Genomic DNA, 13,748 nt, shown 5'->3' with positions numbered 1-13,748 from the left:
CAAACGATAATGACAGCGATAATTTGACGTGTCTTTCATGCTAGTTAGCATTAGCCCGAATGAAAAGTGACAACGGTATTCACACGTAGTTTTCTAAATATGTGTAGCCCGTGTTGAACATTTTTTCTTGGCCGCACAGACCCGGAGGAAGGATCAAGGTTAAGATTATGGTTTTGGTTCAGGTTAATGCACCAAATGGTTCCCGATCGCAGCTGGATCTGCAGCTGCGCTCCAAGCTAACGGGACTCTAACATTAAAAACGTGTGACCAGTAACACTGCACCTATTACGTGTCACCAACATGAATTTCCATCAGTTTTCGAACTGGTCGCACGTGCTAAAAACATCAGCCTTAGCAAGCTATCTTCAAAGTGTGCTATGTAGGATGACAAATACAATTCAAATCCTTTTTTGCATTTTTATTTTAGAATATTTTGCAAGAAAGACAAACAATATGCCTAATTTATAGTGACACTTGATAGCTTCAAAAGACATCCTGTTAACTCCAAATACTTCACTATTCCCGTGAAAACAATGGTCTACAGCCCCAACTGGAAATGACAGAGCGGTCATGTACTGAATGCAGAAGTAGGTTGTGCATATAGCCCATTGGTGCGGCTCAAAAAGGGGGGGTAGGAACTGCGGATCACACATGGTTTAAATTTTATAAGATTTAGTAACTATGTTATTTCTTTCAGAGCAGTCACAAAACATCCAGCTAGTAAGGTTGTGAAGAGGATGTGCCACGTCTTCCACGCAGCCTTCTTTTTGGATAAACCTCTGGTAATATTCTTACCCGTATCCTGGGGGAGGGCTGGGGTGGTTAGGAGTGACCCTCTCATGGTTCTTCATAATAATATGGTCTCGAAGTTTTCTTTTCACAAACGAACTGGCTACAGCACCTGAAAGACATGAGGCGTAACAAAAATTCTTTCATTTTGACGGTACAATCAGAACTTTATCTTTACTGTAATGGGCTTTAAAAAAAATTTCAGAGAGGGAACTGTAATCTTTCACTTCCTTTTGTGTACTTTCTACTCAATTCAATGGAATGAGACTGCAGGAATAATGGAAAATCCCTCCAGTTTCATAAGAGTGAAGTGTGAGGTGTGTGGCTGCCATGAGCCTCAGGTCAAAAACCTTCACAGAAAATGACAACAATTCATGAAAAAAAAGAAAAGAACACAACTCACTCTGCTCATTTTTACTTTTTCGCATTGGCTGCTCTTCTGGTTTGTCCTCCATCTTTCGTTCAGCATTGAACTGTCAAAAAAAATGACCACGGATGAATCTATTAGTCATCGTGGACTTTGACGAAGTTTCACAAGTATCTAAAACCCCAATAAAATCTGCAACGGTATGTTCATGCTGAGTGACACAGAATCAAAAACAAATTCTGAGAAGGTGATCTGTTTACAGTAACCTGACCCGCTTCTCGCCAATTTCTGCTGAGCAGTACACCTGGGTATGACTTGTGGTAAAAGCAGATGTCGTCTTCCTGTGGTTGATGTTGCAAAGCACCTTTCTTCTAAGTGTATCTCAAATACTGATTTTGCAATATTTAAAGAGCATAAAAATGCCATGTCAAAATCCATCTCTGATAAAAAATAGATTTTATAGCTGGAACATCCTTTTTTAAACTGGTATTTTCATACACGGTCATGCAGGCTCTGTTTTAGTCAGGACTTGGTGAGCTTTAGTCCGCTTCTCTGCATCACTTTACCTGCATTGGTGGTTGAGAAAACTGAGAACAATGCTGAGGGTTAAAGGGTCCCAGGAAGAAATGAGGGTGAGGGGCCAGAATCCCAGAATCTGGTCCTGGAAGCAGCAACCTGTGGCTCAGACTTAGGTCCATGGGCTGCTTCCGAGGGACAGGTGATGACACTCGATCACTGATGATCACATTCACTACAGAAGGGGGAGAAGACATAGCACTGTCAGAATCTACCGCAGTCAACCGCTATTTCATATTTAAGCCCCACTCTAATTAAAATTGTGTTTTCAACATGTTCTCATTGCATTCTTTTTTATAATTGAAGACATAGATTTAAAAAAAAAAGCTTAAACCGTTTCTCAGTATTTCTTTATTCAAATTGTTGTGAATCAGGAGCAGATGATAAAAATCCAGATGTACAAAGATTGTTTTTGTGATGTAAAAAGTACGCCGGATGGGTCACAAGCTCCCTGCTCCACTGCATTCTGTTGTATCCACTTCTACATTAATTGATCCATGAACGTCTTTGTGTTCCTCATCTGAACTGACAGCTGACTCAGAAATGTACAGCCAATACTGCCAAAATTAGGTTGGTGTTGTGAGGGGCTGTAAGCCAGCGGGAGAGAGTGGAAACAAAGGGATGATGGGAAATGAGCGCAGGCTTACTCTCCACGAAAAGTTCCACCCACAACTCAGAGGTGAATTTCTAAAGAACTCCTGTCGCTCTGCAGGAAGTGTCTTAAAAGACGACATGTTTGTTGGTTTTGGCTAAAAACTAGATAATTGACGTATTTTCTGGAGTATAAGTCACAGATTTTTTTCATATTTTAGCCAGAAGTGTAACTTGTACTCAGAAGTGACTTATTTGTGTGGGTTTTTTTAAAGTTTAAATAGGCTCATCTTTTTGTGATTTTCCCAGTAAACATCGCTTCTACTTTAGCGGTTGTTTCCGCTAATGACCACTAGAGGGCGCTGCATCTGAGCATAAGTATTTGCTGATAGTGGCAGAAGAAGTGTCATCCATAACAAACATGGAAGAGAATCTGATTGCTTTCCTCTTAAACTTTGATGTTTTTCTTATGCCGATCAAAAGATTAGTATTCTTGTTTTTGTTTATTTTTTTCTTACTTTAATAGCTTTTTATGAGACAGTATCACCTGGACTTGAAGGTGAAAGACATAAAATAGTAGGAGGAGATGAACTGGTGCAGTTACTTTCCGCTAAAAGCAAAAGTTTCTGTGACCTGTACCAAAGTTGATCAATTGGACTTCAATAGCATAAATAAAGGTTTTTGACCGTAAGTGGTTTAAGCTTTGTACAAATGTCACATGATCATATGGCCTCCTGAAAATGAAGGTCTAGCTGTTAGAAATGATCGTTTCAGAAAATGTTCACAAGCTTTGGGAACAAAAGCTGAAGCTCGTGTGAGCACTTTGGTAATTTGATCCTGTTTTTATGAGCCAATGTGAACTGCCACCTGAAACCAGCTGATGAGGAATGTTTGGGTACTGATACAAAAATGAAGACCTGTACAGTATGGAAAGAAACACCTCGTTCGCTCTGGGGTAGAAGGACAGTGAGAAGGAGGAAAGGTTGTGGAAATTTACTGCACCTGTCTGTCTGAAGGACCCTGGAGCTACTCTACCTGGATTCAAGGAAACACAAAAACACATACTAAAAACTCAAATGCTCTTACTCGCTTTTTGGGGGGATTTACCAGGTACTGTTAAAAATGCAACGTTGTTTACTTACAGGAGTGATCAGATCGGATCTTTGTAGTAACAAACGAACTCCATAATATGAGACAAAGTGGTTTCTGAATTCCTGTGAAGACGTAAACACTTTCACATACTTAAGTGACAGTTTTGATCTTAATTAGTCTAAAATAAAACATTAACATGATTTCATGTGTTTTGACAAAACAGGTTTTGCCGTCTACTCCTGCAGCTCAAAGTGTTGCACAAGTGACGATGGCCATTTTTTTGTATTTTCTGAAAGTCTGAAACATTTGATCAATAATTGTTTTTGGGGGACTTTAAGTGTTCAAATGAAACTGCTTTTTAATATATATTTACTGTGTACTTCACTAAAATTCTGCTTTGCTGGGAAAGTTAGAGAACTATAAATGCATAGAAACTTTACAATGCCTGTCTCCGATTCTGCAGGGTTTTTTTTTTTACCTATTTTGCTTCTTAGTATCGGAATTTTTAATGATAAAGTATGACCTACTTCAATCTTCAATCTGTTTTTTTTACATTAAAGGAAAAAACGAAGAGCTGTCTGCTGCAGCATAGATCTATTAGCCTAACAGAGTCTGTGGTTTTTTGAAGGAAATCAAAAGAAGACTGGAACAGCAGGACTGTGGTTGTGGTGGGAGCTCAGATAATCTACAAACACTTTCGAAAACACACATGCACAAACACGAAGTTTGCAGAGCTATTCTATAAAAGCTCACAGGAATCTGCAACTAAAACCCTAATCCTAACCATTACCGGTTGAGATCCCAACCTTAACCTGACATCCTTCTGCAGAAAAGTTCATAGAAAAGCATAGAAGTTACGTTTTCTGACATTTGAATCTATCTTTGGTTCCTACTACATCAGAAATAGTCCAAACAAAGCAAGAAAGGCGAGTAAAAACACACAACAGCAAGTAGACACTCACACCCACACATAGTTTCAGATTTGATCACTTAGCAAGATACCTCCCCACCCGAAAGAAAGAAAAAATCATCCAGGAAGTCCTTTTTGCTGCAAAAAAAACAAAAAAAACAGCAAGTGCAGGAGAATTTGACACACTTTTGAGAAAATCTATCTTCAAAATATCTTCAGAACTGTTTTAAAAGAAAATGAGAAAAAAACAATCTAACTTTTTGGAGCAGAGGTAAAGAAGAAATGAAAGAAATTGACGAGAAGTACTTAAGAAAAAAAACGCACTTTCTATAGTGCTATATTTATGTAAGAAATGCTTTAAGTTGTCTCATGTGCACTAACATTTGACTTCAGGCAGTTTCGCTGTGACTCATCCTTTAGACGACAAAAAACAACTGTCACCAAGCTGTGCATTCAAAGATTCATGTCACCATTTCTTCTGCTTCAACCCTAGAGAGCTTTTAAAAGCTCAGACCAACTTCCCGTCACACTATCACGATTAAGGAGCACACACAAACACTTCATGACAAAGTTCTTTTTAGCCGTTTCATCAAATACAATTCCAAACTATAAAAACTGCAAACCCAACATTTCAACGACATCAGATATGGAATAAGGAAGCGATACAATCAATTTGTTTGTTTTCTCTTTATCTCTTTTGAGTTTAGTGCAGCTAAAAATAGTCCGGACATAAAACTTCTGGTTTCTGTAATAGCATAGTTGTTTCACGCCATCGTCCCCTTTCCGTTGGCCATATGCAACTGACACACATGCACACCAGATCACACACGCATGCACTTCTTTGGTGCAAGTATTTTACTCACACACACACACACGAAGAAAAAAAAAACAAAAAAAAAAAAAACAGCAACTTCCTGTTTCTAAAGTTAGTCTGCACCATAACATCCTCTTGGTTCATTTAGGCAAGCAGAAGCTGCTATTTTGGTTGAGGGTTGTTGCTGAAAGTCGAAGATATCATGCAGCAGTATTTATCCTGATAGAGGCAGTGACTTTTTCTTTTTCTTTTTGAGTGGGAGTGAAATACGTGCAGAAGATACATGAACGTTAATGCATGATTTCTGATATATTTTGTGCGGATGAATCACGCCCACTTCCAGTTCTTTATTATTAGATTTGCTTGATGATCAATCAGGCTGACCACCTGATCTCTTTGTCCTTTCATTAACATTTATAGAAATCAACAGCTGCTGGGCACATTTTGTCCCTTTGCTTGAGAGCAGCTGGAGTATAAGTCTCCTTATGTCTTCATCTTCCTGTGTGTGTCCATCCTATAAATCCCACGATATTATTAGCTTGCAGTTGTTTCTTCGCAGTGTGCACAGCAGGTCTTTGTGTTTGCACACATAGGATCTGCTTGTGTTGCAGTGGATGGTGCGTACACGTGTCTCGGTGCATGTGTTTGTCAAGTGCATTACCGCCGCCCATTTGTCTCTCTTCTTAAAGCGGCGCAGCGGTTCGCTGTAAAACTTTTAGAGCGTGTGACAGACTGATTTATTTTTAGCGTCACCTGTCAGAGAACACTTGTGTTATTGTGCACAATCATGGAAGTGCACATGTGTTTCAGGACGGCCACACTAGCTGTTCCTCAATGTATTAATAGTATTTACACCACTTGTTTTCATGCCTCATGTGTGCGCTTGTGTTTGTAAGAGTATTAATAGTAATCCTAATGGTAATATTGTGGGTCTGAATGTGTCTGATCTGAGTAACAGGCAAAAAAGTGTGAACATGGGGCTTAAAATGCAGCATTTCATTTGGGTGATGTCTGTACCTACTCAGTCATCGTGTGGTTTGCAACAACACTACGTTTTGTGAATTTAAAATGATTTTAAAAAATGTGTGTGATTTGACATAAAAGTATTGATAACCCTCTCCGATCATCTTTTGATCTATTTCCAAAGAGTTCCTAGTGGCCATTTAATAATGACTATGCCATTTTGTTGCCAAAATAAAAATAAAATGTTGTTTTTTAGAACATAGTTTCTGCAGCGCGATGGGAGTTAATTAGAAATTCCCCTCTGAGTTGTGAGTGGGACTACCGCCATCTTTTTACACTCTCTCCGGCTAGCTTACAGCCCCACCCAACATTAGTCGTACAACAAAAATGGTGAGCAATGTTGGAGATATCCAGTTTGATCCAGATTCCAGCTCAGACGAGGAAAACAAAAACATTCATGGATCTATTTGTCTGCGAATGGATGCATCAGAACCAGAGAGCTTGTGACCTGCCGATTGTAGTTTCTACATCACACCTAAAGCTTTTTGAAATTGCATTTTTAGCCTCGTCTACACTGAGCGGTCCGGTATGGTCCGGTAAGGAGCGGTATGATTCACGCCGCCCCAACCGTTCCATTCCACTTTTTAACCGATGGGGAGCCCCAAGAGGTTCTGTTCTGGACCGGACCGAACCACTCAGCGGAAACGAGTCTTTAGTATCTGCTTCTGACTAACAACAACTTGAATTAAGGGGTGGAGTTAGAACATTTTATATTTGGGGGGTAAGAGCAGCAGAGTGGAAGGCCCTTACAAACGGAAGGGTCAAAAATACCGATTCCTACCAGTTTTTTTTTTGTTTTAATTTAATTACAAATAATGTATTCTTTTAATTTTTGCAATTCTTAAAGAAGCTTATATTGATGATTTCTTATTTGTTGAAAATAATAATACTAATATTGACTGAAAAATTGTGGGGGGCAAACAATTTGTAGTGAGGGTTACTGCCACCTCTTGCCCCCCTGTAGCTCCGCCCCTATTCAAAATGTACTTCTAATCTTAGTTTTGCTCCATCATGAGAAAAATGCCACAAAAACAAGCTATAAACACAATTTTTGTCAGAGTGGGTCTTCAAGCACAGCTGCAGGGTATTTCACTCTAACATTTTTAAGGGCACACAAACATGACCATCCCTGAAGGAAGCCCAAAATTCACAGAAAACTAATGTTTGAAAGCATTTATGCTTTTTCAATGTGGACGGTCAAAAGGGCTTTGGACACGTGTCATGCAGTGCGTATGTTTGTTGCACTAAAGTTAAATATTTAGGGAAAAAAAACAAACAATCATAATTATATTAAAAATGTTGTTGTAATGACATTAATAACCATTTCATAATCAAGTTGTTGATTGATTTCTAAAGACTTCCTCCACTCCAAAACGTTTGCATTAAAAAGCTAAAATCTCACTGGTTTGCAAAATATGTGCATTTTTTTAAAAATAATGATTTTTTTGTGAAGCACAGTCCAACATGGTACACTCCACCAACTTTCAAGTTGTGGTTTGTAAAATCTGATTAAAAACTGTACACTTTTACTTCGTCGCATTTGACAGCTAAAGGAAACATGAAATAACTTCCTAAAACAGGTTTAAAGTTCTTGCATCCTATTCAAGTCATGCATGGAGCAAAGTTGTGCCCGCACCAACCTAGAAATGTGACTCGACTTCATGCCAGCAAAGTCTGAAACAACCTACTGAGCCCGGGGTGACTGATAATTACACAGCTCTTAAACAAGTAAAAAAAAGAACAAACAAAAGCTTTGACACAAACTGTGGTCATTACATAAAAAGATTACATGAGATTCAAAGTTTAGGGATTTTTTTATGTTTAGCATAATAGCAGAGCATTTCTGAGGCCAAACTTTAAATGGAAATGGACAAGAATTGAATTAAGACAAATGCAGAAAATATTTAAAAAAACAAACAAAAACAAAGCAAGACTTGTCCAGATGTGTCACATCCACAGCTCTGAACTCAACATGAAAGAAAACACACGAGCAGCATGGAAACAGAAAATCAATCAACATTTTATGAGAGAAAAACTGAGCTTCACCATCCATCCATCCATCCATCTTCCTGACCGCTTCTTCCCTTTCGGGGTCGCGGGGGTGCCGGAGCCTATCCCGGCTACTGATGGGCGAAGGCGGGGTACACCCTGGAAAGGTCGCCAGTCTGTCGCAGGGCCTCAATCACACACACATCCACTCTCACATTCACACCTAGGGGCAATTTAGAGTCACCAGTTAACCTATGAAGCATGTTTTTGGATGGTGGGAGGAAGCCGGAGTCCCCGGTGAAAACCCACGCATGCACGGGGAGAACATGCAAACTCCACACAGAAAGGTCCCAGCCGGGAGTCGAACCGGGGCCTTCTCGCTGTGAGGCAAGAGCGCTAACCACTGCGCCACCGTGCAGCCCTGAGCTTCACCAATTTAATGTTTATCAGGGCTTATAATTTTACTTCTGTGCTCTCTGTCTTTCAGGCACAACTTTTTCTTTAAAGATTTCCCTTAACTGGTTATTGACACATTGTAAAATTAAAAAGCTGATCACCCCTATTTTGGACACCAATTAATTTCAGACTTTAATGAATAAAATTGTGTTTAATTAAGAGGTTTTAAAGTTAATATTATTTGTTCTCATGTCCTCCGCTCCTTGAAGATGTGAATTTGTCTGATAAAACCATTTATGTATTTATTTATTTAGAACTAACCTACATGTAACAAAACAACAACAAGAGTGTTTGTTTGTCATATATTATTTTGTTACAATAGAGAAGTATTTATTTAACCCTTTAACCCCTGAGCTTTAGCTCCTGTGTTGACTTTCTTTTGACTGCAGTAACTCTTCAATTGTTCATGCAATTAATGTAATTCCAGCGGATTCTGGAGTGAAGAAATGCAGCTTTGTGCCGATTCGCTACTCAGAGGCGGACCGTTTCAATGTTTAGTCCCATCTACCAATCAGGAACATAGCTTTGGGCACGTGACGTTTTTTGTGACTCAGGTAGAATATTAATCCAATGTGAGCGTTTTTGTCCTGAACTTCCATCTATTCTCGCTGAGGTTGCGGGATTTGCTAGAGCCCGTCCTGGTTACTGTTAGCAAAGGCGGGAAACACTCTGAAAAGGTCACCAGCCTTTTGCGCTTGTGGCGGCTCTCTGGCTGCAGGTGCCGGAAGAGCTCACTTGCTCAATCTGCTGGCAAAAAGTCCCCTTATAGTATTTTTGTTTTTGTTTTCCCCTTCCGGGTTAATGCCGGACAGTGAGTCTTCAAACTCAGTCACAGAAACAAAGAAACACTGTGAAAGCGGCTGTCATACAGACTCAGCCCCCAGAGTAAGATAGAAGCTCCCGATACCGGAAAAATCTTTAAATTATCACATAAACCCAGACATGGAGATGTGATTATTGATGTTTTTGTAGAACTCTTCACAATAAATAAACCTGATCCGTGTCTTCCATACATTCTAAGTGAGATATCCACAGACACCGCTCCATGTAGCGATCAGGCTAAAAATATTAACTGGAAGCTCCTCCTACACACGATCAACAGGATTTGTGTTCGGCGTAAACGCAGCCTTTCTAAAGTACTAATACAATCAAAGTAAATTAGCTGATTCTGTCGTGGAGAAAACCAACACATAAACCTGCTTTTTATTCGCCTCAGAATCCACGGATTTACGTTGATCGCATAAACAGTTGAAGAGTTGTCCGAGTTTTCTAGCCACATCTCTAGTGTTAAAGGATACTTTATGTTACTAGGAGGATCAATCAACAATGCACCTATCAAGTATTCATTAGAATATATATTCTGGTTTTATTTCAGAAATAAGCTGCACTCGGTGGCACTGGAACCAGAAGAGAACCAGAACTGTGATAGAAGTTATGAGCTAAAGTGGAGACCATTAAACAGTGACTATGACAGCTAAAGAAGTCTTAAACCGTGGCCAGAGTTGGGTTTTTTTGCCCTTTTTTTGAACTTTCCTGGAATAAATGTTCAAAAGTTCACTGAATTTAAAAGTTCTCTTGATGCTGCGGCCCTCGGGCATGACGGGAGAAGCGGAGGAGTCTAAGCTAACTGAGTCACGAGTTGAATGTTCTTCAGCGTGACTCTCCAGTCAGACAAACAGACTGGTGATTGTTGGAAGCTCTTCTCCTGTGAGCTCTAAAGACAGGCCTTGAGGACTGTCATAAGGTTGACACTAATCCTGAACTTCACCAGTGCTAACCAAGTAAACAGGCCTGTAGTTCAATCTGGTCAGGCGCCTATTAATCCTAGCTGAGAGAAGACAGTAGAAAGTACAACTGGAGGCCCGGTATCGGATAAACCCCGCCGTTAATTATGCAAATTATACCTGAGCCACGATTTCAGTGGAAGGGAACACGAGCTGACTTCTTTATCCACTTTAAGAGAAACGCGGGCCGATCATGTGAGCAGGGACGGATGCAGGTCAGTGGTCTGCGCATCTGGGTACCTGAGGGATTACCTTTACATGCCCGCGCGTGCAGAGACGCTGCTGCGAGCGCTTGTTGCTGTTGTAAAATCAACCTAGCATGAGGATGATTTGTCTGAGAAAACAGGTTTCTCGTGTGATGACTTCCTCCTACAAGTCAGCTGTGTGTTGGGCGGCTTTGTGCTTTACTATAGGCTGGAATTATACACACACAAAGAGGGGCTTCTTTGTTCCAGAATAGCCCCGAAGTCAGCAGGAATAAGGTTACTGTCTTCCAGCCAAATCCAGCTGGTTTTATTAAAGGTGTCGTGTTTAATTATCTAACCCCCCCCTTACTGAACAATACATAAAGACTTGTGAACAACAACGGAATGATGGTCTTTTGCCTATGCTTTTTTTTTTTTTTTTTTTCAGGAGAGGAGCATATCAGCAGTCAGTTGATCTTAAATCAGGAACAGGAAATGTGATCCGGGCCTCAGGCCGGTCCAGAACACTGTCCCTATTGTCAGTTCCCTGCTCTGGCTCACACTGGGAAAAAACTGTGGGCATTTAAAGGTTATCTCTTCTGGAGAAGACTTCATATTCTCTTTCACATACAGCTGATAGTGGATCCCTTCAAAAATTAATGCTAATCTTTATAGCAAACGGTAAAGAGGGAAATATTCTGCTGCGTAATTGGAGAAAAGTCTAATTACTGACAAAGAAAACATAAATCTTCTTCTTCAAATTCAACTTGAGATGACAAACAGTGAAAGGACAGAGGCGGTTTGTGTTGTGAAGCACCAACACATTACAGGAAAAAGGATCAAATCCTGACTGGACTCTTTCCAAACGGCGTTTGCATATTCTTCCTGTTCGTGCTCGGGTTTTCCCTCGCTACTCCTCCCAACGTTTCAAAAAAACATGCATAACGGATTTTTCTGGAGGTTGAAAAACAACATTTAGGGATGAATTTGGCTCAATGCAGTTAAACTCCAGCAAAACCAAAGAAGAGGAGAAATGGATGAATAAATAGAGACGACAAATAATCGTTCTTTTTGAGGGTTTGAAACTGTTCCATTTTAGTCAATGGCAGCTTGTCTTACTACATAATAGCTGGTTAATCTTTACAGGAATGTCAAGCTGAATCAATTTGAAGCTAGTGTTTACATTCACCTACGTGGAGCGTGAACAAGTTGTGTTATTGTTTTGCATCTGTTAGACTCCCTTTCTTTTAGGCCGGTTAGAGTCAGTAAAGCACTAATATGAGAATTCAAGAGGAATGGAGGCGGCGGCGGTGGCTTCCTTTGCACATGACCTGACCTCATCCTCAACTGACTGAACCACCATGAAGATGTGAGAAAATCCCGGAAAGTCCAACTTCAATTTAAGAGCTTTTGATCTGTATAAAAGATCAAATACGGTCAATAACAAAAATATTAAATTTTAAAGAAGTGAGAGAAACATTCAAACCTCAAGTTCACTTAGAAGAGTTTTGTTTTTATTCATTCCATAAAACAAAAGAAGTCATTGCTCATATTTGAATATTTACAGGCTCTGTTGTTGCATCATTATTTGTGTACTGGTGACTCAGAAGAGGTTAGTAAAGGATTAAACTTCAGGAGCAAAACACAGTTTCCTTTTGGTTTGTGCCATTTACTGACATATCAGCTTAATTGTTAGCAAAAAGAAAAGAAAACAGCAAAAATACGTGTTTCTATAGTTTATTTCTTTAAAATTTAAATTAATTTATTGAAACAGGGGAATTTGAGCTTTACTGTAATGTGTTTGACGGCTGCTTCCATAGATCCTTCATCAGATTTACTCATTTACTTCTTTCATAAACTGTAAGGAGATAATCAGAGTTACTTAAGTATTTTAACCTTAAACTAAAGGTCTTCTTGTTTGAATACTACAACTTCCACCATGGTCATGAACCATGCAAACAGAGCTGCATTTCAGCACCAACTGATTGGACACAAAAGCATCGAAACAGAAGCAGACAGTCAGGATCTGCTTTACATTTTCAACGCAAAACAGAGAAAAAACAAAGAAGAATGATCTTTTCTGAGCGCATTCAAAGTTTTCCAGAGGAGGCGTTTGTGAGGTTCCTCCGTAAGAATACGCGGCTTACCTTCAAAAGTTCAGAAGGGAAGTCAAACAGAAGCAGAGGCGGATATCAGCGTCGCCTCGCAGCCCGTATGTGACATTTCGGGTGATTCTGTCAGCAGCAGCTGCTCTTGCGGCAGTTTGAAGACTTTTCTCAGTAAAATAGTTCAAACGCTTCTTCCTAGTCAGTGACAGCAACGCTTCTGTGAGGCTTTGTCCGCTCTCAGTGTGTCTGACGGCGCTGAAACTGACAATACGAGCAGCTGGAAGTCTCACTTTCATCTGTGAGCGCTGCTGGAGTGAGAGCTCCATCTGCCGGTGCGCTTTTGCGCACCACGGTGCGCTCTGCGCTTCCTGGAGCGCGCGCTGCTCACACCGGCTTGTTAGGGAGGAACAACAGGGGCGGAATTACCATTAGACAAAGGTTGGGCAATGCTAGGGCCCCCGAGCTGAACACTGTATGAATATATGAAAACATTTTTATGCCAGTTATGGTGTAAAGTCCCACTCAATCTATTTTGATCTATTGTAAAAGCGTTTTCAGCTTTTGAGAAAAAAAAAAACAAAAAACAAACAAAAAAACATGATTATCCTGTTTTTTAGCCAAAACAATATTCATTTTCTAGGACTTAGTTTCTACAGAGCATCAGGAGTTCATTAAAAATCTGTCTTTGAGTTGTGGGCGGAACTACTAAGCCTGCCAAAATTTCCCATCATTCCTTAATTTACACCAGGGGCGTCAAACTCAGGAAAAACACTTATTGAACACAATAAAACAACATTTTTAAAACTTAAAAATGTAACTTTTAAAAAATATTTATGAATAAAAACAGTCAGGAATATTATTCCAGAATAAATCAACTCAAACCTTAAATAATTTTCTATATTTTACTGTCCATAAAAATATATGCTGTCAAAATTATAGAAGTTATAATTACCCTGGACTTTGACAACATATGTGCTTTACACTCCTGCTAGCTTACAGCCCCTCACATCCACAACCTAACATAACTAGTGCAACATAAATGATGAGCAATATGGGAGCTATCC

At 39.7% G+C, this 13,748-nt stretch overlaps 1 protein-coding gene across 2 annotated transcripts in view; it reads right to left on the bottom strand.

The window, feature by feature from the left end:
* Positions 1 to 13,748, bottom strand: part of LOC112144738 (histone deacetylase 7) — a 57,846-nt gene that overhangs the window by 33,297 nt on the left and 10,801 nt on the right. Inside the window, exons 1-4 of one of the 2 annotated variants that reach the window (XM_024269460.2) lie at positions 12,724 to 13,227; positions 1,723 to 1,907; positions 1,193 to 1,262; positions 796 to 901 (exon numbers count right to left, since the gene is read on the bottom strand). In XM_024269460.2, coding sequence (XP_024125228.1) covers positions 796 to 901; positions 1,193 to 1,262; positions 1,723 to 1,854 — 308 coding nt within the window. In that variant the 5' untranslated portion in view covers positions 1,855 to 1,907; positions 12,724 to 13,227. Of the gene's footprint in view, positions 1 to 795; positions 902 to 1,192; positions 1,263 to 1,722; positions 1,908 to 12,723; positions 13,228 to 13,748 lie in introns of those variants that run through there. The other variant, XM_024269459.2, reaches the window with a different exon arrangement.

This window comes from Oryzias melastigma, linkage group LG5 (assembly GCF_002922805.2).
Source record: "Oryzias melastigma strain HK-1 linkage group LG5, ASM292280v2, whole genome shotgun sequence".
NCBI classification, from domain to species: Eukaryota; Metazoa; Chordata; class Actinopteri; order Beloniformes; family Adrianichthyidae; genus Oryzias; species Oryzias melastigma.
Note: the sequence above shows the minus strand (reverse complement) of the source record. Positions and strands in the feature narration are given on the sequence as shown.